The sequence below is a fragment of the Oxyura jamaicensis genome, chromosome 8, assembly GCF_011077185.1.
Source record: "Oxyura jamaicensis isolate SHBP4307 breed ruddy duck chromosome 8, BPBGC_Ojam_1.0, whole genome shotgun sequence".
Lineage (NCBI taxonomy): Eukaryota > Metazoa > Chordata > Aves > Anseriformes > Anatidae > Oxyura > Oxyura jamaicensis.
Window position 1 is genome coordinate 10798630 of NC_048900.1, and position 27430 is coordinate 10826059.

The 27430-nt window shown below is 61.4% G+C and overlaps 1 protein-coding gene and 1 long non-coding RNA gene across 14 annotated transcripts in view; one reads left to right on the forward strand and one right to left on the reverse strand.

Annotated features, from left to right (window-relative positions):
- CACNA1E (calcium voltage-gated channel subunit alpha1 E) overlaps nucleotides 1-11302 on the reverse strand; it is an 80481-nt gene extending 69179 nt beyond the window's left edge. For 12 of the 13 annotated variants that reach the window (XR_004752828.1, XM_035333094.1, XM_035333095.1 and 9 more), the window contains exons 1-2: nucleotides 10884-11302; nucleotides 1057-1323 (exon numbers count right to left, since the gene is read on the reverse strand). Coding sequence is in view for 12 of the 13 variants with exons in the window: in XM_035333094.1 (XP_035188985.1) it covers nucleotides 1057-1323; nucleotides 10884-11152 (536 nt within the window). In the remaining variant the exon portion in view is untranslated. The remainder of the gene's footprint in view (nucleotides 1-1056; nucleotides 1324-10883) is intronic. The other variant, XM_035333092.1, reaches the window with a different exon arrangement.
- LOC118170667 lies at nucleotides 1226-27335 on the forward strand. The gene is made up of 3 exons (XR_004752829.1): nucleotides 1226-1725; nucleotides 13986-13992; nucleotides 25914-27335. It is a non-coding gene; the product is annotated as an uncharacterized LOC118170667 (long non-coding RNA).
- The last annotated feature ends 95 nt before the right edge of the window (nucleotides 27336-27430 follow it).

Genomic DNA, 27430 nt, shown 5'->3' on the forward strand with positions numbered 1-27430 from the left:
GGAGGAGCCGGCAAGTTAACCAACAAGTTGCAGGGAGAGCAAGCGCCAGCAAGAGCCGCACGTAATCACCACTGCAGAAAACGCCACGGGGAGGGTCCTCCGGGAAAAACGTGGCCACGGGGAAGTTTGCGGGCTTGTGTCCTCGGCGAGGAGGGGACCCGGGGGTCAGGGGAGTGTTGAGCACAGGTTCGATGGAGAGGAGCACGCTGCGGTGCTGGGCACCAGCCACGGTGCCTGGGGGCACCCTTGGGGAGGGCGGGAGGGAAAAGAAGCGCATGGGGGGATTGAAAGGATGGAGGAGCTGAGGGGACCCGTGTCCTCCACCCATTGTGGATTCCTGGGATGAACCACGGTCCCCAGAGCAGATCCCAGAGGCCGTGGGGAGCAGCAGGAGGCAGGCAGAGGGGCTGGCATCTTTCTGTGCCTCAAGGAGGGGGCAGCTGGTTCCCAGGGGAGTGGGATGGAGGCTGCAGGGTGAGGACGGCCGTGCCCCTGCCAAGGGGGAGCAGGCACACGCAGGTGACTGCGGGGGGACAGGGAAGCCACCACCCTGCAGAACTGGGGGCTCACAGGGGTCCGTCCCCAGCAGGATGGGTGGCTCTGGGTGGGGTGGCAAAACTCCAGCGAGACATCGAGGCGCAGAGGAGAGGCTGTGACCCCACAGCCACACACACGCGTGCCCGAGGAAAGGTACCCCGAAACGTGCAGCACCAAAACCACATCGGAGAGCCCCTCACCAGCACGGGGGGCTGCCAAGTTCAAGCCCCAGGAGGGGCTGGGGTCACCTGGAGGGGGGAGAAGGGACTCGGCTCCCCAGCACGCGCCGAGCAGAGGAGCAAGGGAGGGGATGCAGCAGCAGCAGAGCGAGGAGAGCATCCCCGGGGACGGGGTGCCAGGGCACCCCTCTCCGCGCGCCGAAGGAGAGCAGAAGGCAGGCGCTTACCTGCCAGCTAGTGCCACTCGCACGTGTCCTGGGAGGCCACCAAGGCAAATCCGGGCACGGGGAGCAAGGGGGGGGCTCGCAGGGAAGGGAGGGGGGGGGCGCAGAAAGGATATGGCCAGTCGATGAGCTTCTTGGCGTATTTCCTGACTATGTTCTCTTCCCCAAAGAGGAATAAGGATCTGTTGACGGTGAAGCAGTTCTGCCGGACGGGGATGGGGTTGTACAGAGCCATAGTCCGGGCTCGCTGCGCTTTGGTTTGCTTGAAGCCTCCCGGGGTCCCTCCCGCAGGGGCAGGAGCTCCTTGCCGGCTCCGGTTCTGCTCGGAGCCCCCATCTCCGGAGCCAAGCCTGCCGGCCACCGCCTCCCCGAAGCGAGCCATCCTGGAAGAAAACGCACAGGTGAGCCGAAGCAGCACGGCCGAGGCAGCGGGGGAGAAGAGGGAGGGAGGAGGGTGTGTGGAGGGGGGGGTTGCGGGGCCCCCTCCTCCTCCTCCTCTCTGGGTGATGCTCAGCTCCGTCGCTCCTCCATCCCTCCGAGGGAGCCGAGACCCGCGTAGGGAGGGAGCAGGCAGCGCCGGGCTCAGCACCCTCGGCACAGCGGGACCCCGAGCTGGGGGGGGGGGGGACACAGCAGGGAGCCCCCAGGGCACGGCGGAGGCTGCGGCGCTCCGTCCTTAAGCAGCCCCCACGCCTTCCGCCGCGACGCGAGGGGTTAAAAGCAGCCACATCCTTCCCAGCACCCTGCCCCAGCACCCCAACCAGCCCCCTTCCCTGCCCCTCCTGGTCTGCGCCCCGAGCCCCTCCGCCCGCCCTCGGCACAGCACCCGGCACAGCAGCGCAGGGGAGGCCGTGGGAACAGGTTGCAGCGCGGTCCAGCCTAGTTGGAGCCGAGCAGCCAACTTCCCCCCGCCGGCTCCATCTTCGGCAGCCCCCGGGAGCCCCCCGGGCGGCCCCGCTCGCCGGGCCTCGCAGCGGGGCCCGCAGCCGCCGCAGGGATGCCGGAGCCTTGGGCTGCCAGGGCACGAGCACGCAGGCACCGGCGGCTTCCCGCAGGAGCCGGCCACGAAATCGAAGGCTGCCGCGCCTCTGCAGCTCGGGGCTGGCTTTGCTTTAATGAAGTCGGCTGCAACACACACACACACACACACACACGCGCGCACACACACACGAAGGCGGGCGCGCACAACACGCGTGCACGCACGCCCGGCTCGCTCGCTCCATCCAGTGCATTCTTTTGGCAAGCACGGGAGCCGCTGCGAAAAGGAAAGGCAGCGGCGAGGGGAGGGTCTGAAGGGAACAAAGGCGCCGGGTGAGCCCCCCCTGCACCAAGCGCTCGCCGGCTGCAGAGGGTTTTCCAGCACGCGGGCGAGCGGCTGCTGGTGGAGACGGGGCTGGGGGGGGCTCTGCTTTCCCCCCCTCTCTGCTTGCAGGGTGGGGTGGCGAGAGGCTCGCCCCATCTCAGCCTGCACCGAGCTTCTCTCCAGGCACGTGCATGGCCCCTGGGAAACCTGGGGGCTCCCCCCTGGGCTGCCCTGGTGCCCAGGGAGAGCCCTCCTCTGGATTAGGCTCCTTCACCCCCCTCCCCAGATACACCCCATGCTGTTTTATTTTTGACACCCGACGTTGACCAGGAGCAGCAGCCCACTGGGGAGGTGTACAGGGGCTGTGGCTGCCCGCACCCACCCCATCCTGCTGGCACACACAGCTCCCGGGATGGGGGACCCCACATCCACCCCACCCCAGGGCTCCGTCCTCGCCGCTCACACCCGCGCACCCCCCAGACGATGCTCACAGCACCACCCGTCCCTCCCGCTGCACCCCCAGGGCTCCCCGCAGCCTTGCCCTGCTGCCAGCCGTTCCCCTCCCATGGGGACAGCGCCCACGGCTGCAGCCGGAGCCAGGCGATGCCCCACAGCCCCACCGGGCTCTTCCCCCAGCTCCGGCACCCTGCTTTGCAAATGTAGCAGTGGCTGCTCGGTCCCTTTCCCCCACAGCTGGGAAAAACCCAAAATTAAATAAAATAAGCCCTTAATCAGGTAATCAGCCCTCATTAGCCCAGCTGGGCGAGGACTGCACCCACCATGCAGCCCGACAGCAACTCGCCACGGACATCCCTACCTCCAGGCACCACCGTGGGGTTGGCTTTTTGGTCCAGAAGAGGAGCATTTAGCCAACAGGCCGTGGGATCACTGCCCCAGCCTCAGACAGAGCCCACCAGCTCTCCAAAACGCCCTCCTGCTGTGCCCTGCACCCGCTTCGCTCCCACACAAGCGGTGAGGGTGCTGCCGGGGATCCAGCGAGGCCCCCCCAGCTTTGCCACCACCACCACATCACAGCAAGGAGCGGAGCACCCAGGGCAGCCCCCTCCTGAAAGGCAGGGATTTCACCCTGCTGCTGCTGGGGGAGGCCACCCCACCACCGACTACCCACAGCCCCACTGATCCACCCCAAAACGCTGCCCTAACCAGGCCGGGTACGATTTCAGGCACGTTCCCTTTGCTGCCTCCCCACCACCAGCATGACATCAGGGTTGTGCCACCTCTCAGCCCTTTAAGCCGCTGTTAATTAAGCCCAGGGCCATGCTGATTGCCCTCAGCCCCGCAAGAGCCCCCACCTGGGCTGACCCCCAGGTCCCCAAACCTTCTCCTGCACCACCAGGGCGGGTACCCAGGAGCTGAGGATGGAAGAGGTTGGACCCCGCAATCCCTCCTGGCTCAGAGGTGCCGTGGCAGCCTCGCTGCTTTTCCTCTGCCCCCCCGTGAGCACAGGCACCCCCTTACCTGGGCACCTCTGCCCCGAGCCGGGTTTGCTCTCCTCCCTGCTTTTTGCTCGCCGCTGCAGGATGACCCCGCCGGGAGCCTCTCCCCCGCTCAGTCGGTGCTAAAGGACGGGATATTTATGAGAAAGCAGCTCCTTAGGCGAAGACGGAAAGCGCAAAAAAAGAAGGCCTGGCTGTGCCAAGAGGCGCGGGCTCCGCTTCCCAGGATGTTTATTGCCATCCTCGTCTCGACCCTCACCCCGGGATCCGTGAGTCAGGGAGAAGCGTGCCTGATGCCTACATGATTCAACGTGGCACGGAGCGTCGCAGCCAGCTCGGTGGCGGTGCTCTGCGCTGGGTTTTATTATTAGTATTATTATTATTTTGTGAATGAAGGAAATCCAAAAAGACAGGGCAACAGGGGGGCGCCGGGACAGGCGGGAGCCTGGTTCAGACTTCCAGAGGGAGGCTAACTCCCCTCCCCACGCAATGGCAAGATGAAACCCAAGCCTTTTCCTCGATTTTCTGCCCCCAGCAGCACACCGAGGGCTGGGGTCTCCGATCCCCGCCGCCCCTCGCAGGGGACCCGCAGCCCCGGAGCCCCCCGGTGCCGGCAGCGCGGCGATGCCCCGAGCGATGCTGCGGCCCCTGCCCGCTCCGGCACCGCCATCTAGCGGCTGCTGGCCTCGCCCTGCAGCCCGGCCCAGAAAAAAGAAAAATACATTTTAAAAAAAAATCAAATAAAAGCACGCCGTGCTCCCACCGCAACCCCTCGCTCGCTTCTTGCCTTGCAGAGGGCACCGGCAGCCTTACGGCACAGCCTCCAGCTCATGGGGACCCCAGGGGGCCCTGCCTGTCCCACCCGCGTGCTGCCACCCCAAAATGGGGCAGAATTGTTAAATGCATGCCCTGTTTGCTCAGCACACCCTAGACCACACGTGAGCCCCCTCATCTCGGGGTCACGTCCCTCAGGCACACAGGGCACGGCTCCATTTCGGTGACCACTGCTCCCGGCAGCTTTTATGGGCTGCACTTGGATTAGAAAGTGTCTTCTGGCATCAAGATTCTTTTTTTTATTTTTATTTTTTTTAAGTAAGGCTTCAACTGTGCAGAAAGGGGGGGAGAAAGAGGCTGAAATGAGAATCGTCTACGTCGCTCTGGCCCCATTTCAAACTGGGACCGGGTAGCTCTGACTCAGAGGCGTGTTTATAACCGCGAGGACTGGAAGTTTTTTTCCAGGAACAGATTCATTACCTGCAGGGTGAGGAAGAAATATTCCTCCTGCTTTCTGGCACCCCGGTGTCTCCTCCAGCACAGCTCCCCCATAAGCAGTGGGGCCGGGATGCTGGTGGAGGAGGGAAAGCAGGTCTGGGGCGGCATCTCAGGGTGGCATCTTGGGGGACCCCACGGCCCCGTCCTGCTCACGGACCCTCGCTGGTGCCACGGCACAGCACGCCCTGCGCTCCAACACCGCGTCCTCACCTTTCCACAAGCGATTCCCTAAGAGGATCCATCCCAGAGCGACTTCAGCCCCGTTTTTAAAAACATTTACCACTCTGCAGCCGACAAGCAAAGAGCAACACGTCCCAAACCCACCGTGGGATGCCAGGACCGACGGCACATCTTCACCACCTTTTTTCGGGGAGCTCTGGGCAGAGCGTGGATGAACGCCCACGCGTCTCCAGCCCTTTTCCTCCTCCCCGCTCTTGCGCGCACGCACAGATGCTTCCCAGTGGCTGATCTGTTGTGACATCCACCTGTACAAGCAAGAGGGGAGACATGCCGGAGGTGTCTCCGCAAGCCAGACGAGATGTCAGAACAGAGCTCAGGCGCGTGGATGCGCTGCTCCTTGTGCTCTCCCCAGGCGCCCTTCAGCGCAGGCCAGGCTCGGAGCATCCCATCCATCACAGCTGCTAGTGGAAGGATGCTGCGCGTACAGGGGGAAACTCAGTAGCTGCGAGCTGAACGAGTTGGAAGGGACCTAAGGACAGCCAAAAAGCCTATGGTCCTGAGTGTTTTACAAGCCGTGAGATGCTTTTGGTGCTTGGTCTCACCACCCAGCAACCTCTGCTCCAGGCACCCGCCCCACCACGGGCTGCCCACAGCTTCCAAAAGCCCAAACCGACCAGCACACATCACCAAACGAGCACAGGACTTGCTGGGGGCTCAGCAGAGGCTTGCCACAGGGACCCCTGTGGGGGAAAGCCTCCTCTCCGTGACCACGGTGTGCCTTGGGCCAGCTCTCATAGCTTTAGGCGGGGAGACTTCGCAGCTCAGCTGAAGAGCCCTGGAATAATTACCCGTTAATAAATTGCCTGGAGTGCCCCGCTGCTTTATTTAGCCTGGCAAGTCGGGCTCTAATTGGCATTCGCAGCCGCGTCCCGGCTGCTCCGGGCAGGCATGCAGCAATCCCAGCACCCAAACTGCTCCCTGCCTGCCTCCCGCCAGGCACCAGCGAGTTCCCATCCCTGCTTCCGACCCCCAAATCCCCCCGTGTGACCTCTCCTCTTGGCTAAGGAGCATCCCAGCAGAGCTGGCAAGCCTTACACGTGCACGGGACCCAGGAGACCAAGCTCAGAAGAAATATGCCCATAGCCATCTCCTTTCTCGACAGGGGAAAACTTGTTTCTGGTGCAAAGGGACCTTGAGACATCACTCCAACTCCGTGCTACCTGAAGCAGAGGAAATCCTTTCCCTCCACAGGACAGCGGAGGTTGGCGGGGACCTCTGGGGGTCACCTGGTCCAACAGCTCTGTGCAGACAGGGACCCCTGGAGCAGGACATCTAGGGGGGCTTTTGGGGGTCTCCAAGGAGGAGATCCCCCAGGCTCTTTGGGCAGCCTGTGCCCTGCCACCCACCCAGCACCCTTCCTCCATCAGCATCCTCACGGCCCCCTTCACATCTGCCAAAGCCAGCTGACTTTCTTGGATCTCCCCTCTGCCCCACAAAAAGCAGGTGAGCTCTGGGCTCTCAGTGCCCAAGGAACATTCCTGTTATCCCATCCTCTGCCTCGCCAAAGGCTCAAGTCAAACAACCACAGCGACCTCCTGAAAATCCCCCCAGTAATAAAAAGAAAGCCAGACCAGAAACCCAAACCAGGAAACCACCAGCCCCATCCCCGACACAACGAAGCTCACAGGCTCAGCTTTCTCAGGAGCGACCGTGCTCGCCTGCTAGCAAACGGGGTGGCTTCGGTAAAATCACACTGTCAGGACGAGAGCCAGGAGAAGATGGAGCTGTGGAAATTCTCCGGCAAGCCTGAACTGGCGCTGAGCAGCTGATGCTCCAGGCAGCCACACGAGCACCGTCCCTGGCTCCCAGCCAGGGGAAGAGATGCTGCTCACGCCTTCCCGAACCTGTGAAAGAGAAGGGGCCAGGGAGCAAAAACCTCTCTCCGAAAGCTCCTCGGTGCTAGGAGGTGCGAGAAGCGCCCCCCTCCCCGTGGCACCGGGCGGGCACCGAGCTGCAGCTCCTCTGCGAAGGCGAACGCCCTCGCTGAGCACACCGCATCGCCTTCCTGGGGCTCCTCCGTGGGGAAAAAGCCCATTGAAAAAATAGAAATAAAAACATTTAGGCTCGTTTCCACCCGAGCAAACATGTGGAGGGGACAGCTACAGCGTGTTAGGTGGCGTGGTATCATCTCACCAGGTGCAGTGGGGAAAAAAATCCTGCCCCTGGGAAATTCTTGGGGTGTGGAAGATGGATGTGTGTGGTGTGGGGGGCTCAGGATGCCACCGTGTGCTTTACACCAATTTGCAGAGTTTTTTACAGCTTGGCAGCGCTGTGCCCCGAGCTGCCAGGACAGCTGCTCCCCCCAGGCAGACCCTCCTGCAGCGGGGTGGCTCCACGGCGAGGGATCAGCCCCGGAGCACCCGCTTTTGGGTGCCTTTTGGGAAGGGCTGCAGCTGCCCCGCTGATCTCCAGCCCCGTATCTCCCCGTGCTGGGGACCAGCACGGCTTTCCCAGTTGAGGAGCGAAGCCTCACGAGCACGCACAGCACCAGCCACCTGCCCACAGCTGGCACAGCCCCCGGGACCTCCCGAACTTTGCGCATCGATTATTTTGGCTAGCACAGAGCAGGCCCCCAAAGGCAGGGATCCGTGTTTGTCGCTCATGTACGTGGCAAACACCTCTAGAAGCAGAAAGGACGGGCTGCCGAGTGAGGAATAATGGGCTGCAGCCCTTCAGAGGGAGCTGAACGCGTACACAAACCAGAAACTCCCCCATCAGCAGCGGTCAGGTGGAAGTGCAATTTCCACGGCAAAAGCAGGCGAGGCTCTGCAAGGCTGCCTGCATCAGCTCCGACAGGGAATTCCTCCAGGGTGTGCCAGAAACCCAGGCTTGGAGGCGGCTCGGGAGGAAGGATGCTGCCGTTGCCAGGACACGGCTGGAAGCGGGGTTCATTCCGGGTCAGAAACCAGCCTCGCTCGGCGCCCAGAGGAGTAAAAGGGAGAGGAGAGGGGGCAGGGGGTGAGGGATGGGCACCTCTGGGAGAGACGTGCCGCTCAGCCACTGCCCGAGGCCAGGATCCCACAATGAATCCACGCGGCATTGCCCCTAGGCAGTGACACAGCACAGCCATGGCTTTGTCCTGCATCGCTGCTCTTGCGGGGTAAAACAAGCAGGGAGAGCCATCCCAAAGGCATCCTAAAGCAGGAGCATCACCGGTGAATAATTCACGCATGAATAAAGAGGGTGCTGGGCACTGGGCCAGCCGGGGGCACGCTGCTGTCCCCAGCCCGGGGACATTTCCTGGGCAGCCCCGCTGGCACCACGGAGCCGGCAGCAGGGATGCCCCACGTGCGCTCGCACCCTCTCCATCACCGCAGCCAGTTAAACCCAGATGGTGCCACGCGCTGGGGAACAGCAGCGGCGCACAGCAAGAGGGCCTTTTGTGTAGTGCAGCACCGAGGGAAAGAAAAAAGGGAAAAAAAAAAAAAGAAAAAAGTCGGCTTCATTTGTAGTCTGGGATGCAGAGCGCGCGCGTAACCAGCCAGATTGCCAAGTTGTAAAGAGCCACCGAGATCCGCTAGCAGCACCGCGTGCGTTTTCACAGCTTCTTCTGCGCTCTTGCTTCCCCCAGGAGAAATGCACGAACCCGGAGCTGCTCCCGGCCACGCTCCCTGCACGGATGGCAGCGAGCAGCAGGCGCCTCCCGCCCCGCTGCTCCACGGCCACAGCTCCCAGACGTGCCCCAGGGGACCTGCAGAGCCCTCGGCTCCAGCGTCGGGGGAATTGTTCCCAAAAGCAGGGCACAAGTTTGTGTTCCTCCCTGGCCACACAAGCCAAACTCCACAAATAAACGTGTCCCGCTGACTTAAGCCAAGCAAGGTGGCTCCTGACCTCTGCTGACTGAGGCTGTCCTCGGGGACGTCCCTGTGGCGGTGCTGCCTGTGCTGGCCACCAGCTAAAGAAGCCAGACAGGGACCCCATCGGAGCGTTGTACCCCTCCTATTGTTCCCTCTTATGAAGGGGAAAGCACACCGCACTATTTTTCCATTGCCAAAAGGCAACAGTGGCAAGGCTTTGATAGGGACACCCCCCCCCAAAGCTATTTTCCAGGTGCTGAACCTGAAGCCTGTGCCCAGCAGAGCTTTCCAAACACTAAATCTCAGCCAAAACGCATCGTTACAAACAGAATGAGAGGTAAGGAAAACCATTGGATGTTTTTCTCCCCCACGTGCTACCCATCTAGTCTGAGAGGGCCCTGGGCACCAGGGCACGTACCCACAGGTGGGTCGGGGATCCCAACAGCTCCAGGGCTTCTCCAAAGCCTAAGGGACCTTCCCAGCCTGGGGAACCACCCGATTAAAGTGGGTCAGGCTGGGCTGGCAGCCTCCTGCATGACCCCATGGCAATAAACAAAGAAACCACACCAGACCGCGTGTCGGAGCCACTGCTCGCCAGAAGGGCCGGCAGCGGTGCGAGGGCACACGCCGTGCCCAAGGGCTCCGGGTCACCTCCCCGCCACCCAGCAGGGCTGCAGGCACGCCGGCAGCTAATTAGCAAGCAGCCCTTGCAGCAGCTTGCTCCTTAACGAGGCCACCCCTCTCCTTCCTGCCTGCCCATGATTTATTCATCCGGCAGCCCCAGTGGGACGTGGGCTATAACGAGGTAGCGGGCGCTCGCTGAGCCCATGTGTCACCTTCCTGGGCTGTCCCCAGGCTCGGACACGCCGGTGCCCAGCCAAAAAAGTGCTGAGAGAAGGCACAGCTGGCTGGGAGCTGCCTCGATTTTATCACAAAACCCTCCTGTCAGTGCTTTGCTGCTGGCAGAGCAGGATACGGGGCAGCAGCTCATCCCTGGCTGTTTTGCTGAGCAGACACCAACGGGGAACACCCTTGCAATTAAACGCAGGGTCGAAGCACGTGGCTGCAGCCCGGCTGGTGCAGCGGATGCTGGGCAAGGGAGCGTGACCCCGGGCTCGGTGCTGTGAGAAGCACCCAGCTCCAAGGCAAACCACGGGAGGGAGTTAATTAAAGGGAAGTAATTAAATAAGTAAAAAAGCCGGAGCAGGCGCTAGCTCTGCCCAGCGCTTTGATCCTTGCCTCCCAGGCTCGTTAACATCCCCGGCTGGCTCTGAGTCAGGGGCACTCGGCCACCTCTCAGGATGAAGTGCAAGTCCTCTTGCAGCAGGGCTCGAGCCACAGTAAAAGCAGAAGGTGATGACCCCAGACACATCCCAGAGCTGCAGCCAAGGCGAACTCCATCTCACCGGGACCCGGCACACAGAGGGGACCTGGCCTGGCCGCCTGCTGGGTCGCAGAGCCACCGCAGCACCAGGGGGAGGTGGGGATGGAGATGTCCCAGCCCAACGCTCACAGCAGGGACCTCAGGAGCCACGCAGGTCCCGTTTGTTTGCATTGCACCAGATTTCAGAGATAAAGGTCATCCAAGAGAAATTTCCCTGGGTTCTCCACCCCTGACTCAAGGAGCCCTCCTCGCCTGCCGAGGCTCCCTCGCACCGTTCCCATCAGATGCACCCGCCAGGAGACACCCCCAGCCAACAGCCACCACTCGGAGCACCACGTTATCCCTCCCCATCTCTCACACACACCCCACACGCTCCCAAAACCCATCCAGGACATGCTGCGGGACATGCACCACGATGCTGACCGCTCCACGGTGCTGCCACCGCTGCGCCCGCCCCCTGCCCACCCTTTTGTCCCTGGCCCCTACTTACTCCCACTCCTTCCTCCGCGCCTGCGGCGTGCTCTGCATCTTGTGCGCCTCGTGCGCCTTGATGATGTCCCTCTGCTCAATCAGCCCCCCCCGACGGCGCTTGATGACATCCGGGCTGACGGGGACGTACTGCCCCAGGTCCAGGGCGCTGCCGCCGTCGCCGTCGGCATCCCGGGGCTGGTAGAGGGCGTCGAAGCTGGCGGCGCGCGACACCAGCGCCTCGGCCAGGCTTTGGGGCTCCAGCAGGTTGCAGGACTGGGTGCTCTGCATCAGGCCGAGCCGGTGCTTGCGCCACGTCTCCTCCTCGGGCAGGGCCAGGACGTAGCGGGGGGGGGGCAGCCAGCTCAGCCCCCCTGCCCGGGGCGCTGACGGAGCACGTGCCGAGTCCGAGCATCCTCGGTGCCGGAGCAGCTCATCACTCTGCGGGGGGCACAAGAGACAGCGGAGGCTCAGGGTTTTAACTCTTTGTCCCAGCTGTTCCCTCCCAGACCATCCCTGCAAGTCCCGTTTGTCCTGGGGGAGAGCATGGCAGGGACCCCCAGGCTGGGCTCAGACCCCCCGCACCATCAATTTACGTACAGCGGAAACGCTTTAACATACAACGAGGAGAGGTTGGCTGCTCCCACTGAAAGCCATGACCAGAGATCCCTATAAACAGAGATCCTTCACTCCACTACTTTGCTTGCCCATGTGACTTTATTTATTTTTATTTTTTAAGTGCATTCATTAATTTCTTTTCAATTCAGTCCTGGTACCCTCGCAAGTCAGCGTTTTCCCAGCTCACAGCCCTTCTCCGGACCATCTCTGCTCACTCACGCTCCTAGTCCGGCCACTCTGGTTAACCACAACCACCCTGCAGCCCCATTTCTTGCCAGAGCATCTATTTGGGTGTGGGGAGGAAAAAAGGGCAGGGGCTTTTTGCATTGAGCAGGGCTGCAGCAGAGCCCAGGGGCCAGGATCCGTCCCCAGACAAGACGGGCCATGAGCGCAGGCCGTGGTGCTCCACGCACACAAAGAGCTCCAGGGACACGTTTTGTGACTTGGCTACTCCCAAGGCTTGGCGGCAAGCGAAAAGATCAAGCGGAGCCATCAAATGAAACGCCGAGGAAGTTTGAGGAAATAAATAGAAATAATTAGCTCTGCCTTCGCCTGGCAAACAGGGCTCACGCTGCCAGGAGAACAAGGCACGTTCCCTCCGGAGCGGTGACAAGCAGCGGAGGGAGGATGCCAGAACATTTTGTTAAGGCGAGGAGCTGATGAGGCTGCGCGCTAACGAGGACACCGAGCATCTGCAGCACGGCAGCCCCTGCTCTAGCCCTCGGTCCTCCTGCTTACCCTGAGCCAAACCAGCTTTATTTTTACCCAAAACCCGAGTTTGTGGGGAAAAAAAAATGTGTTTCTTCACCCAGCTTCTGCTGTTTCATTCTGAGCCTGGTCTCCCACAAACTCAAAACCAGTGCAAACCAACATGTGTCCAGCTCTGAAAATGCAGATGCCCACCAGGATCCAGCCACAACTGGGTTAAAATCGGACAAAACCACCCAAAGAAACTCTCACTGCCCCCAGCATGCCCAAAAAAAGCCTCACGAAGGTGTCCTGCAGCAGGGGTGGACTGGCCGCGGTCCCATCACCGAGACAGGCCCAGGGGAAAATTAGTTAATGACGGCTGATAATTAAAAGAGCGAAAGGCATCGGCGTGGGTAGGGAGATTATTAGCACTGCTTGGGGGAGCCGCGTGTCGGGCTACGATAATCAGTTCCCTGGGAGATTTGGGGAGGGAGGAGAACCAGAAACGAGCTGGCTCTCCCAGGGACGAACCGCCCGGATGCTTTTGTGCTCCGTGAACAACGGGCACCCGTGGCGGCTGGCACAGGCCCGCTCGTTTTGTGGCATGTACCAGTTAGCAGAAAACCAAGCTCAGAGCAGAATTTGGGAGAAAAAAAGCAGTGAGCTGGGGGGGGGGGGGGGGGTTGCTCTTTGCCCCTGAAATAGGGAAGCCTTTGAGGGACACGCACCGAGCCGGCGAGCCCCAGCGGCGATGCCAACAGGGTGCCCCATCCTCAGGAGATGACCACGTGCTGCCAGCTCACTCGACCCATTTATTGGAGGTTTCGCCCCAAACCGCTCGCCCGGGCCAAGGGAGCAGCAGGGCAGCTCTCCCGACACGCTTCTTCTCCCCTCAGCGGCTGATTAAAGAGCGCAGAGCCGCGGCCAGCTCCCAGCCGAGCTGCACGAGCACGTTCCTTTTTGGGGTTTCTCTGTCTGCCTGTTTACATTGCGGTGGCAGCTATCGAGCCTCCAGCCAAGTAACTCCCTGTTACCAGAATAACCCCGCTCGGCTCCTAAGGAGCTCCGAAAGCTCTTCGCAGCCCTTATCTGAGCCATTGTCCCTGGGTTTAAGCAGCAAATGCTCAGTGCTGTGCCACCCCATGGGGCTGCCCCTCACCGCCGGGGGGACACGGCACCCTGGGGCCACAAACCTGATCACCAGCACTCACACAAACCGTGGGGGACGCGGAGACCCCTTCCAGTGACAGCCCTCAGCCTGCGACAGGCGCAGCCCCCGGCGGTGTCATGCTGGGAAGGACAAAAGCTGCTGGAGCCCGGCTGTTGTCCAGCAGCCCAGCATCCTTCCCCGGGGGTTTGGGGAGCTGCTGAGAGCAGGGGGCAGCTCTGCTTCGATGGCGCCACGTCCCCCTGTGAGTGTCTGTCCTGCCTGCTGAATAAACAGGGGAATAGAGGAGGGCAGGAGGAGCAGGCAGGAGCACCCAGGAGCTGCTCCAACAGCCCCCCGAGCACCCTGGGCTGACCCCGAGCTGCCCCGTACGGGGGAGAGCACGCACAAGGACACAAAGCAGAGCAGCACAAGACCTTGGAGTGAGAGAGAAGCCTTTTCCAGACAGCCTTTTGTCTGGGAAATGGCCTTTGTTCCCTGCAACCTGCGATGCTGCCATGTCCCTGGGAGCATCGCCCAGCTTCCCCAGGACAGCCCGGAGCCACTCCGAGCAGCTCTTCGACAACCCCACTGTTATTAACACAAGCACACGTCGAGGACAGGATGTCCCCGAGCACGGGAGGGCCCTGTGCAGAACAAGCCAAGGAGGCGAGCGGTGACTTGGGAAGCCGGCGGCGCTCGGGGCAGAATGCGCATCCAGCCAGGGATCGCGCCCCGAGGAGCTCGCTTCCCAAAGAAGGGCACAGCCAGGGCTCCTCAGGATCATTTCCAGCTGCGAGCGCCGGGCCAGCCTCCAGGAACACAGCCCTGCCCCGTGGGGCACGCTGCCCTCCTTGCAAGGAGGCTCAGCTCAACAAAAACGATGCGAGGTCGCTCCCGCAGCACCTGCTACACACAGCGCAGGGCAGGTGGGTGATGCTGCGGTGGTGGGTGTGCAAACCAGCCCTGAGCAGCACCTCCATACCCCCCCCTCCGCTGCCCCCGAGGACGGCGTGGGTTTAAGGGCACGGCTGCTGTAACCAGCAGACTTCACCCCAGCACGTCCCGAATCCCCCCGACGCTCACCCCGCAGGAGGCTCCAGGCGAGCGTCTCCAAGCCGCTGGGGCCGATCCTGCCCCGCAGGGACACGGGACGTGGTGCTGCCCGGCCCGGCGATGCAGGAGAGCTCCTTTCAGAGCCAACAAACGGCTCCAAACGCTACCGAGGTCCGCGCCTCTCTCATCCCAAAGGCGATGGCAGAAAGAGGTGGAGAGGAGCAGGAGCTGCCAGCACAGCCCGGGCGCGTTAGAAGTTGCTGTGCAACAGGGAGAGGAAACGCTCTGAAAAATAAATAGAGCGGTCTCCCAGAAACGCCGCTGGCCAGGAGCTGCTCTCTCCAGGAGCACCTGGACCAGAGGCAGTGGCACCAGCGTGCCTGATGAGGGACACGGGTCAGCTGCAAGCCACGGGAAGGGCTTAAAGCAAATCGAGGGGAAAACACGGAGCCAGGAGCATTCATGCTATGGCTTCTCCAGAAGGGCCTGGCTTCGCTAAAATCCTCCTGCTGGGGCTGGGCAGGACGGACACACGGGCTGCGGGACGGCAGGAGAGCATCCCCCGGGGGTGGCCGTCCCCAGCGCAGCCGCCTGCTTCTCTCCCCACCGAGACCCATGAGCAGCCTTGTGGGCTGCCCTCCCTCAACCCCCCCGCCCCGCCAACAAAACTCGGCCAGAAAAATAACACCCGACCGCTTCACCTGGCGAAGCCGGGGAGAAACAAGTTCTCGCTCCCAGCGGCGCCTTCGCCAGGGTGACTCACAACCCACAGCGTGTGTCACCGCTGAATAGACCCGCGAAGGCAATTACACCGCCACGCAAACAGCACGCCCGTGGCACCGGGAGTCACAGCACCCCGGAGAGGCTAAAACAATGGGATGCTGCGGAGGTGAGCGACGGGAGGCTTCATCCTCTGACTTTTCGTCTTCTCGTGTACAGATACTCACTGAAAAGGTCTTGTTGTTCGTGCAGGAAAAAAAAAAGAAAAGGACTCTTGCACAGATTGCACGGCGAAGAAGCAAAGGGGATGGGGAGTAAGTCTGTCCTGCCATGGAAAAGGCTTGCAGAAAAAATCCTATATAGATATACGCACACATATACCAACACACCCTATACACACCCGGCACCACGAGGTGCTCACCCGCCACGAGCCCCAGGACCAGGCAGAGCAGAGCAGGGGACATCACACCCCCTTCATCAGCAACCCCAAGGAGCCCATCTGGGGTCAAACCCCTGCATTTCCATCACGCTCCCTTCTCCCCAGAATATTTATCTTTCCACTGAAAGCTCACCCAGCCCCCGAGCTCTGCTTTTCCCCTTCTTTTATCAGTTTCTTACAGTCGCTGGCATCGAGCTGCTGATACTGCTATTGCCTCTTTTCTTCTGCTCTTTATTTGCGGCGTTATTTCCTAGCTGCTGTTTCATCCCTCTGAAGCCTGGCACTTGGAATAATTTACACCCGTGTAAGCGCCTTGAGGGAGAGCTTTTAGTGGGACACCGACACCTGCGCGGTGCAAATGAGCCCCAAAATAGGGCTGAGATGGGTTCAGGGGACACAGACACGGCCAGGAACAACGCCTGGGCGCAGCCTCCGACCTCCACATCGCCAGCAGCCACCACCCGGGAGGATGCAGAAGGGGAAAGCGATGCACCTCTTATTTTTTGCAACCCTGGAATTTGTTTAGAAGCCTGGAGGATGCTGCCCAAAGCTGCCCAGGCAGAGCTTTCTTCTCCACCACCACAGCGCCCATCCCGTGCCATGGTGCCCCTGCCCCGGCATCGCTTGCTCACTCCCGGCACCTCGGAAGCAGGAGATGCTGTCTCCGACTGCCTCGCTCCCCCCTCTCCTCTTGCCCTCCCGCTCCTTCCTAAATAGTTTATGAGCATTGATTTTCCCCATGCCAGTCACGCGCTGGCTCCCAGCAGGCTTCGGCAGCACCGCGGCCTCGGGAGCGCTGCCTGTGCACAGCCAGGGCTCCCCCCGGGCTCCCGGGCCAGTAATTGGGAAACTTCTTCCCGTGGTGCCCTGGCTCCTCAGTCCCAAGCCACAAAGCTCCCAGGTCTGTGGGACAGCGATGGTTTTGTCCAATCTACGCCTTGGCTGTGGGATGTCGAGGGGCAACGATCTCTTGTGGCAGATTTCTGCAGATTTCTGCAAAGCGAGAGGGATCCAAGAATTTACGCTTCCTAGCCAGCCTTCCACCTCCTCCCCTGCTCTCCCCCGGGGATCAGACACCAAAATTCATCCCTCCAGGAGGGCAATGACACATCCTCCCTCCTGCAGCTGGATCCCTTTATATTTTGGGTTTAAATCAGGATGTTCTCCGCCTTTAAGCCTCACACGTGCATTACCCACCAACTAAACCTCTCGCAAGGGCTCCCGCTTTCCCTCACGAGCTCTCCTCTGACGTCCGTGGGTCTGTCTGGGGTGGTATCAAGCACCCATCGTGCAGGGTCAGCACCCAGGAACACGAGCCCCGAGCCACCCCACGGCACCCAGCACCGACCTCACCGCCAGGCAGCAGGGGCACCCGTGCCGAGCCGCCCCTCCGCACCCATGCTTGCAGATAATTCCCACCACGTTTTGCACCCAAAAAGAAAAAAAAAAAAAAAAACCCCAGAAATTTAGCACCGGAGCTTGTTAACATAAGCAAATCCAAAAAAAAAAAAAAAAAAAAAAAAAAAGAAGAAAAAAAAATTGTCAGCCCTACCGCAAAGAAATTTCCAAGCAGTCAGCATCTTTGCTGTGCGGGGGAGCGGCGCTGCGGATCGCACCCAGGCACCGAGGGGTTTCCAGACAGGAGGCAGCACAGCCTCGGCACCAAACTTGCTGCTCCAGAGAAGCTTCTGGGAGGCAGGAACACCCCCCAAAACCGCCAGGCTCTTCCCAGGCACCTCCAGCCTCCACCCGAAGCATCAGACACCCGTGCCCAAAAGGAAGATGCGCCCCGGCGCACCTGGAGCGTGGGGAGCGGGGCATGACAGCACGACGGGCCGGGACCCCACTGCACAGCCTGGCCCCCAATGAGGGTTTAACCAAGGATATCGCACACCGCAGCCCCCGGGGAGCTTTGCCATGGGAAGAAGCCGAGGGGGAGGCAGAGCAGCCCCGAGCCCCCCCGTGCCGGGGACCGCAGCATGCTGGAAGGGGCTAACGCAGCACATTCGCTCCAGGCTCGCTCCTTCCATATGCCAGCGAAAAAATGAAGTCCAAAAGCAGAGCAGCAGCGATAGATTTCCACGGCTACCATAGCCGGGAAAAAGCCCGTCGTACAGAGAGCCGCGCGCCGTCTCCCAGAAACTCCCTGGGCCACAAATGCCAAATTATTAAGTCAAGAGGAAGAAGGGAAAAAAAAAAAAAAACCTCTCCATAACAGATTGCGATTGTGCTTCCTCTCAAAAAGACAACACTATCCACGTTCCCTCGCTGCTGCTTTCCTATTTAGCCCTCGCCCTGGCAGCTCGTTATTTAGGAGCTGGGGAGGAACACCAGCACCTATGGGTGCCCCCTCGGCCGCAGCACCCACACCCCCGGAGCGGCGCTCGATAAAAATAGGCTCTACCTGCCGCAGCGCCAGTGCTGCCGAGCAGTGGCATCGCAGCTGGAGGGAGATTTCCTCAGCACCCGAGCCGGCCTGGCCCCGCAGGGATGCTCTCACCCCACAGAGCCAACGTTTGGGGTATTTCGGCAGAGCCCGGGGTCCGGGGCGTGGGAAATTTGGGGAGACTCAGCCCCCACCGCAACGGGCCCCTTCCTGCCCGCCCGCCTCTCGTTGTCAGGTCCCAAAGTTTCAGAAAGCAGAGACAGAGCTGAAAATGGGAATGCAAGGAGCACTGATGTTTTTTTTTTCAGCTCTTTTTTAAAAAATCACGGATTGTGATTTTATTATTTCTTTTTAACACATTTCTGTAACCGGATGGGACACTTACACCGCCTTGGCTGGGGGAAAGGTGGCATGCTTAGAAAATGGTTTTTCTCTTTTTAAACGAGCTCTCCAGGAGACAGAGAGCACAAAGCAGGGTGCTTACGGTCCCTGCCAAAGGATATTCATGTTTTCTAAGAGGAATTCAGCACCACTGAACCCCAGAGCTTACCCTGTGGCTCCAGGAGCCACACTGCCCTTATTTGCCCCATCTGCTCACCTCTAATACCAAAAAGGCCCTGAATTACTGAAGGAGCTGATGAACAGCACAACAAGACGACAACACCATAAGCTCCTCTCACGTCTGCCCACCGTGATTTTGTTGAGCTCCCAAACCCTCGCTCTGACACCACCCTGCTGCTGCAGGGGGTCCAGCCGCAGCACGAGCCTTTATTAATAAAACAGCTACTTGATCTGATGGGGCATTTTCAGCCTTTCTTCTGTCATCCTGCCCCAGTTCTCCTGGCGAAATACCTCGAGGATGAGAGGTGGTGCAGGGCTGGTGCCCCCCGCTCACCCCCCAGCACCGGCCGAGCATCACAGCTGATGGCAGCGGGAGAAAAGAGATATCGCATGCGGGAGACTTCCAAAATTAAAAACAGAGAGAAGGGCCTTCGGGGAAGGAGCCTAGATAATTAAAGCATTAATCCAGATCTCAGCGCCTGCTCGGAGCGAGTCAGCCAGGAACCTGCAGGATGGAGAGCCCCGGCCTGCCGGCACCTCGCCTCTCGCTCCTGGGGGCTGCACCCAAGGGTCCCCAGGCACCAGCAGCACAGCAAGGGGGTGGCAGGGGCTGCGGAGCCGAGCCCCAGGTGCCTTCCCGTAGAGGGGACAGCGGTGACAAGCTCAAGCTCCGCGGGAGCAGGGAGCAAGGCAGCTAGCTGCAATAACAAGCAGGAAGCAGGTGACAGCTCCGAGGTTAATAAACCCTCCCAGCAGCGCTCGCAGCTCCCTGCACGAGCAAAACAGACCAAGTGCCTACAACAAAGTCACGAGAGGCACAGGCAAGCCGAGCGAGGGCAGTTCGCTGAGCATCCCTGCTCCGTGCCCAGCGCTAACCCGGCGGGAGCGCAGCGTCTCTCCAAAGAGCCCACACAAGGCTCAGGTTTGCACACTGCCGTTAGGATAAGGGCAAAAATCCCACAGCAGAGGGAGAAAATCCACCCGGCCAGGCCGTTAACAAGGATGCACGTGCTGCCTGCCGGGGCTGCGGGGAGCAGAGCCAGGCACGGGGCAGAGGAGCCCTGCTGAGCGGAGAGAAAAAGCACCAGCGCCAGAAGTCACTGGGAAAAAAAATTAAAAGCTCCGAGAGAAGGGAAGAAGGCATTTGGAGCAGGTGGAAAGTGTCTGCTCCAACCCAGCAGACACGCTTCGTTTCGGTTTTGCTTTTTATGTCACATCCACCAGAAGAAAAAAAAAAAACACCACCGGGTTTGAAAAAGCGGCTTTCAGCCCCAAATCCTGGAAACGTTTGCCTCGCTGCTCCAGCAGGCAGCACAAAATTTCAGTGCTTTCCAAGCTTCTGCCCTCTCCTCCCTCTTCCTCTTGAATTTGCCTGCTGCAAACCACAGAAGCATTTCAGTATCAGCCAAACCATTCCTTTGGGGCTGGGGAACTCGCCGTGCTGTGCCACCAAGCCTCACCACGACACGCCGTGCCAGCACGTCGGATGCCCGTGGGCTCCGTGCGCCTCAGAGCTGCACCCCCAGGAGAATATTTCCTCCTCTCCTTGCTCAGCTCAGTCCCCAGGCACTCGGAGAGCATCCCCGGCCCCCAGCGCATTGCTCAGGTGCAGGATGCAACAGCTGAACATCCAGCAAGGAGAAGGGAAAGGGCGGGAGGCACAGAAGGATCTGTAAATGCGCGCACAGAGGGGGAAAGCCACGCGAGCGGGGGCTCAGCAGAGGATGCTGGCGGCCGCCACGTAGCAGCGCACGGCGAGACGCCAGCCCCGGCCCCCGGGGACCTGGCACCCTGGGAAAACCTGCCCAGCGTCTGCGTCTTGCAAACCTGGGCTCTAAAAATAACCGGCGGTGCAAGTGACACATTTCGAGCAGAGCTGGCGAGCGGCAGCCCACAGAACCAGACTCACTTAGCATCAGCAGAGATGTGTTTTGTAAACAGATTTTTGTTTTATTATTTATTTTTTTTAAGGTTGCTTAGTAAGGCGCTGATCAACCAGCAGAAGCTTTCCTCTGATGTGGCAAAAAATGCAGTGGGGGGGGGGGGGGGGGGCAACCCGGCGAGAGGAAAAATGCCTGCATTGAACCGGGTGAGAGAAAAATCTCAGGGGCTGGTCCCGATTCTCACCCTTTCCCTGTGCCCCAGCCCCAAAAATGGGGCTTATAGCCCCAAATATCATACCCACAGCCCCAAAAATGGCACTTGGAGGATGCGGAGCAGCAGCAGCGGCCATGTAGACCCCGCTGGCAGCGGGTGCCCCCTCCCCAAGCCCCCCAGCAGGGTGCGATGCAGCTGGCTCCGTGGGGGCCGGGATGACCGGCGGAGCGCGGAGCAGTAGAAGAGTCGCCCAAACTGTTGCTCAGTTAATGATGGTAATTAGCCTCCGGCTTGAGCGACTCCCATTAGTTACAGCCCGATTTCCTCCGCGCACGCGATGGCAATTAAAAACTCACCGCCCGGCCAAGTTGGAAGCGGCTCCCCCGGCCCCCCCGCGGGGCTCATCCAGGACGCACGTGGACGAGGTGCTCGTTCCCTCCCGAGACGCAGGTTAATTAGTTATCACCAGGGCTCCTCTCCCAGCCCCGCTCGGAAAAAGCCTCGGCGGCGGTGGCACGGAGCAGATGCCGCACGGCTCGAGGGGAGAGGCTCGCTCCGGGGCTTGGCTCCGTGCCCCGAGCGCAAAATGGAGCTGGGGTTTCTCTCTGGAGCCGTGCCCGCGCGGAGATGCAGACGTCTGGCCGAAGCGGAGAGCTTCACAAAAAAATGCTGTCGGCGGCCCCCACGAGCTGCTGGCAGGGGGATGCTGCTGCTGCTCGGCGCTGCCCAGCCCTGCCCACGCCTCCGGGCTGGTTTGGGGGTTATTTATAGGCACCAGCCCTTGGAGGCATCAGCCCTCGGAGGGTTGAGGGAGACGGAGCTCACAGCCTCGGGGCTGCCCCGTTCGGGCAACCACGGGGCAAATCCAGGCGTTGACTTCACCTGCAAGGGGGGGTCTCCACGGCAGTGCATGGGCATGCTGATAGCAGCTCTCCGTGCTGGCGAGGAGGGGAGCACCCCTTCTGAGCCGGCCGCTAACACGGGAGGCAGACAGGGCTGAGAGAGGGTCCCCTTGGCCTTGCCGTGCTCTTTTTTGGGACCGCTCCCCAGCAAGGCAGCCCCTCACCTGGCAGGTGCCACGGCTTATTTTGGAGGGGAAACACAGCACAGTTCATGCCGGGGACCTCTGACCCAGCCCATCCGAGCAGGACCAGGACAATGCCAGACGCAGCAGAGAGGGAGAACCCCCCCAAAACACCCCAAATCTCACCCCCCCGACCATCGGGCTGGTTTCCCAGCCCGACAGAGCACTCGTCAGCCTCTCCCCGGGCACGAGGCCCCGCAGCCGTGACTAATGGCCTGTTTTGACATCCCCGAGACACTCCAGCGCTTCCTTTCAGCCGCGGGGAGCAGGAAGGAAGGAGGGAACACGGCGGCGGGGGACCGGCAGCAGCAGCGAGGGGCAGGAAGGGGTTTCACAGGAGCAACAGGCACCGAGAAGAAAAGCAGCACGGGAGGGATGCGGGAAACGGCACCGGGAAGCCCATGCGGGGAGGTTAATTAAAAAGCATCCTCCCCGTGTTAGCACAGCCGCCTCCGGTCCTAGGGGGGGACAGCAGAGACACGGCCCCAGCCCTTGGCAGGGCAGCAAAGAGCATCCCAGCCACCAGCCGGGCTGCAGCCATCTGCCACCAGCAGCACCGCGGAGAGGAGCAGCTGAACCCAGGGGGTATGGCTTGCCTTTTTTTTTTTTTCTCTCCCTTTTTTTCCTCCTGACAGCACTTGCTTCTCTTGCTCAGCTGGCCCCGCTGCACCCCGGTGGGATGGGGAGAGGGAAGAGCACCGGGATGCAGCTCCAGATCTCCACAAAGGTTTCGCAGTCAGAGCGGAGCAGCCCTGCAAAGCTGCCCCAAAACGTGCCCCGGTCACACAGCACACATCCAGGCCTACCCCAGCCTGACAAGAGGAGAATCCTTGAGCACTAAGACATCACCCCAGCGTCCTGCCATCCCCCTCGGGCCACCAGCTTCCCCGGCCCGACCACAGCACGCAGGAAACCATCAGAAGCCCAGCCGCTGCCACCAGGGCGCCACTCACAGAAGTCCCCCGGGGTCACCACGGGCAAGGAGCCCGGTGCCAACAGTAGTGGTGCCAGGGGGAGGGGGGGGGGGGGCATTGTTTTCTCTCTTCAGCTGTCACTGAAGCCATCAGTGTGGCTGTGTGTGAGTGATTCACACCAGTGCATGAAAAGCCGGTGACTCAGTCCTGGGTGCAGTGGGTGGGCGCATTGACTCAGCCGCGCCAGGGGAGGGGGCGCAGGGGGCCCAGGGAGGGTCCTGCCGGCGGGGGTCAGGGGCAGCGCCGGCCAGGAGCTCCCCCCACGTGCTCAGAGCACGGCGTCCCCAGCAGCAGGGGCGGCGGAGACGTCTGCACATCGCCTGAAATAGGTGCCAGGGCGCGACGGGGACGGGCAACGCGCGGCGTCTCGCCGGGGAGGGGTTTGTGCCACCCTGTGCCACGGCGCAGAGGAGACCCCCAGGATGAACGCGTCCCAGGCTGCTCCAAACAAACTTTCCGGGTTCTCCAGGACCTCCGAGGAGCAAGGAAAGTCAGCCAGGCAGCAGCAGAGCTCAGAGCCATGGGACAGCCTGCAGCCACCATCATCTCTCCACCTCCCAGAGCCAGCCAAGGATTCCCAGCCCTCTGCCACACCAGCGCCGAGACCTGCCCCGTGCCACCCGGAGAGCCACAGAGCAGGGAGACAAAAAGACACCTCGAGGGACCCAGATCTCGACCTGCTGGCACTCTGCTGCTTGTCAGCAACACCACACAGGCACCTTGGGGAGGAGGAACAGAAGGGAACCCCTCCAAAACGTGTCCCCATTCAGACGATGCTCGGTCCCCGACTGCTCAGCGGGTGACAGCGATGCCCGGGTCCTGCCAACGATGCCACCAGCAGCCGAGGCTGCAGGCTCGTGTCTCACCACTCCGACAGCGCCTTCCGCAGCGCCGCGCCTCGCCTGCCAAGCAGCCCCGGCGGTGGATCCGGACCAGGCGAGAGCGTCACCGCATCCCACAGCACCCTGAGCCGAGACGCTGAGACCTCCCCATCCGCAGCACGGCCCCAGCACAGCCTCGTGTCGGCATCCGGAGCAGGATGAGCTCACCCACCCGAGGGGACACAGCCCACGGGGGCAAGCAGGGGGGTCCGGGGTGTGAAATGAGACGTGTCTGCTGGGGATGGCAACAGGGGGTCACCCCCAGCCCCCCCATCCGAGCAGAGGGAGCCACGAGCACCAAACCATGCACTCTGTGCCGTGAGACCTGCAGGAGCGTGGCAACGCAGCACCCTGGTTTTGGGGGCTCCTTGCTGCCATCAGCACCTCCCGGGGGGCAGAATAAACTTGTAGCAGGGCCGGGACCCTCAGTGGAACCACAGGGGAGGGGACATGAGATTTGGAGAGCCCAGGGGGTGCAGGAGGCCTCAGGGCGGGATGAGCTGAGCACACAGCCAGCCCCCTGCCACCCTGTGCAGTACTGGGGGGGGGGGTCTCAGTGAATGGGCCTGGACCCCCTGCTCCAGCTCACCCCCAGTGCAGACCCACGGGTGGGGGTCCAGGGGGTCCCCCCTTTGCCAAGCAGCAGCTGCCGCGGGGGGGGGACAGGAGCAGCCCCCCACCCACGAGCCACCTTAAGCACACCGAGCGGCCCCCCCCGCGCCCGCAGGCTACCTTAATAAAAACTTTGTCGGAGCGGGGCTCCTCTCCAGCGTTCGGCCAGGCAGAGAATCCCTCGGAAATCCACAAAACGGGGACGGCTCCAAAAACTTGGGTCCCCCCTCCCTCCCCCCCATGCCTCCCCAGGCGCACCCCACGCGCGGCGGGGCCGGGCCGGGCGCACCCATGGGTGCCACCGCCTGCCTCGGCTCCCTCCTTCCCCCCGCGGCGGGGAAAGAAAAAACCACCGAGCTCTCCGAGCATCCTCGGCTGCCAGGGCGAGACAAAAGCCTCGGGAGATGGGAGGCGAGGAAATGTCCACCGGGAGGAGGAGGAGGAGGAGGAGGAAGGCGGCTGCCGGGTGGGCAGCGAGCAGCCGGCGGCTGGCCCCGGCGGGTCCCCAACAGGTAGCAGCAGGGCTCGGCGACATCCCCGGGGACAAGGAGAGGGGTAAGGGTGGCCCGGGGGGGGCTTACCTGGGGCGGGAGGCATGGCTCCGGCTGCCCGAGCTATTCCGGAGGCATCGCGGAGATGGCAGGGGGGGAGCCGCGGGGAGGGGAGGGAGGAGGGAGAGGAGCGGGGAAGGGAGGAAGGCGAGAGGGAAGGGGGAGGGGGGGGGGGGGGGGGGGAGAGGGGGAGAAATAAAAAAAAAAAAGAAAAAAAATAGACACACTTAAAATCTCTCTCCCCCCCACACAGTGGAAAAGAAATCTCTGACAATCGGAGAAAGAACTCGCGCACACACACACACACACACCGGAGGGGGCAGACGGGGGATAACAAAGGAGGGAAGGAGCCGAGCTCCGCCAAAACACGGCGAGAAGTGTCCGGGCACACCCCCTGCACACACACACACACCCCCATGTGCACACCCACCCCCTGTGCCCACCCCCAGCAGCCCCCACCCCGGCTGCTCCTGGGCTCATTTGGTCGGGTCCAGCCCGGGACAAGGTGGGGGGACCCCGTGGTGTCCCCACGGCCAGCCCCGCTGCTCACTGTGCTGTCCCCAAGCTGTCCCCGTCCTCCTAGGGAGCCAGGACACCCGCTGCATGGTGCTGCATGGTGCACAGCCCTGCCCCAGCACCTCGCCAGGCAGGGCACGAGGTGCCACCACGGCCACAGGTGTCACCCTGGGTGTGCAGCACCCCGGCAGGGCAGGGTGACACCGCAGGCTGGGGGTGTCAGAGATGTGGGGACGGGTTACGTTTGTCCTGCTTTGCCAGGGTGTTGCACAGCTCTGCAGCACCTGCGGGGTCACACACCCAGCACCCCCCAGCAGGGGTGCACGCTTGTGCCACCCAGCCTGGGTGCTGTCTCTTTAAAGCCTTCACCTGTAAATGTGAATGGAGCTAAGGGGAGAAAATCCCAGAGAGGAGAGCTTCTCTTAAAGCACATCTCCAGTGCTTGGCTTCATTCACACACTCGCTGAGCATGCTCCTGCCCCAGCACGCTTCCTCCACCAGCACCTTGGGGAGGACGTGCATGGCTACCCATCCCTGTTGGGATGCACAGAAATCCCTCAACCCGCTGCCGGGGCACCAATATCCCAAACCCAGCCCAAGCAAGGCCATGCTGGCACATCCAGGAGGAAAAAACACCGCTTGGGCTTCTGCCCCCGACAACTCGTGCACATCAGCAACCTCACCAGGTTCTCCCATTTTGTTGCACAGGGATGGATGCAGCTGCACCCCGCAGCACCGCATCCCTCTGGCCCCACAGTGACACGGTTTGGGCACAGCCCTACACCCGCCACCCCCCCCCAAAATCCTGCCCCGCACGGGCTCCCCGCAGCTCGGGCAGCCCCAGCGCAGCGGCCACCCCGAGCACACGGCCAGCTCTCCCCGCCAGAGGCCTGGGGTCTGGATTTTAACACACGGATGTGCTGCTGCTCGGGGCCTGGCGATGCCTCGGATTCGGATGTCTCCATGGTTACCTGCTCACGGTGGAGCTGGGGGTAATCGAGCTCGCGGGGTTCACCGTTGGGCGCGCATCACCCTCTTCCCGCGCAGCCTGGCCCCGCTTTGTCCCCCCGGGTGCCACCGAGCACCGGGTGCCACCACCGCCAGCTGGGCAGGAGCAGCGAGGCTCACCCCGAGGACTCGGTACGTGCACGGTGCCGCCGGCCCCACGGATGATTAGGCACAAAACCAGCCTGGCATCCCGAAAGCAAACGCAATCCCGAGCCGCGCAGAGCCAAAGCCGAGCGTCTCCTCCCACCGCCCCGCACAGCTCCGGCGAGACAGGAGCGAAGCACGGAGAGGGGCGGGCAGGATGCGTGCCGACAGCCAGCAGAGCTGCTGGCAGCCCCAGGGAGCCAGGAGCAGCAGCACCCACCCACACGTGGCTGGCCCCACGCCTGCTTCCTCGCAGGAGCATCCCTCGGCCGCAGGCGTGCGTAAAGGTGAGCGGGGTGCCAGGGGCCACCAGCCCAAGGAGCTGGCTGGAAGCACTGTGCCAAAAATAACAATAATAATAATAATAATAATGCAGAACTGCAAAGCACAGCAGCCCAGCTGAACAAAAATGAGAGGTTTTATTATTAGTATCTGACTTTGCCTGACCCTAAGCTTGTGGGAACAGCCATTGAGACACCCAAACTCATAGCCCAAAGCCAGCACCACTTCGTTCTGCAGGCACTGCCCAGGCTTCACCCGTCCTCACTGCTCACTTGCTGACCCCGAGTCCTGTGGAGCAGCACTCCGGGGTAACCTCAAGGACCTCCAGCTTTTGAATCCTGCCTTCATTCTGCACAGGCACAGAAGCCTGGCCAGCTTTTCCTCTCCTCCTCCCTGCGTGCACAGCCACAGACTCTTCAGATGTGGACTAATTGGAGAGAGTTCGGAGGGCAGCAAAGAGCACGCAGAGGGCAGCAAAACAACCTGTTGAAAAAAAAAAAAAAAAAGCCCCAAAGAGCTGGATTTGTCTGGTCTGGAAATCAGAAGGCAGAAGAGACGTGATGCAGTCTTCAATTATGCAAAAGGTTGCTACAAAGGGTGCGGGAATAAATTGTGCTCCATCCCCACTGGGAACAGGACAAGAAGTAATGGGCTGTAAATTGTAAATTAGACACTTGGAGGGGGAAAAAAAAGAGAGATACTTAGCAGCAAGATTGCTTAAGCCTTGGGATAGATGGCAGGGGAGCCGCTGGGCTTTGAAAGCAGGCAGACAAGCCCTGATGAGCAATGGTCTGGCTAAAGCA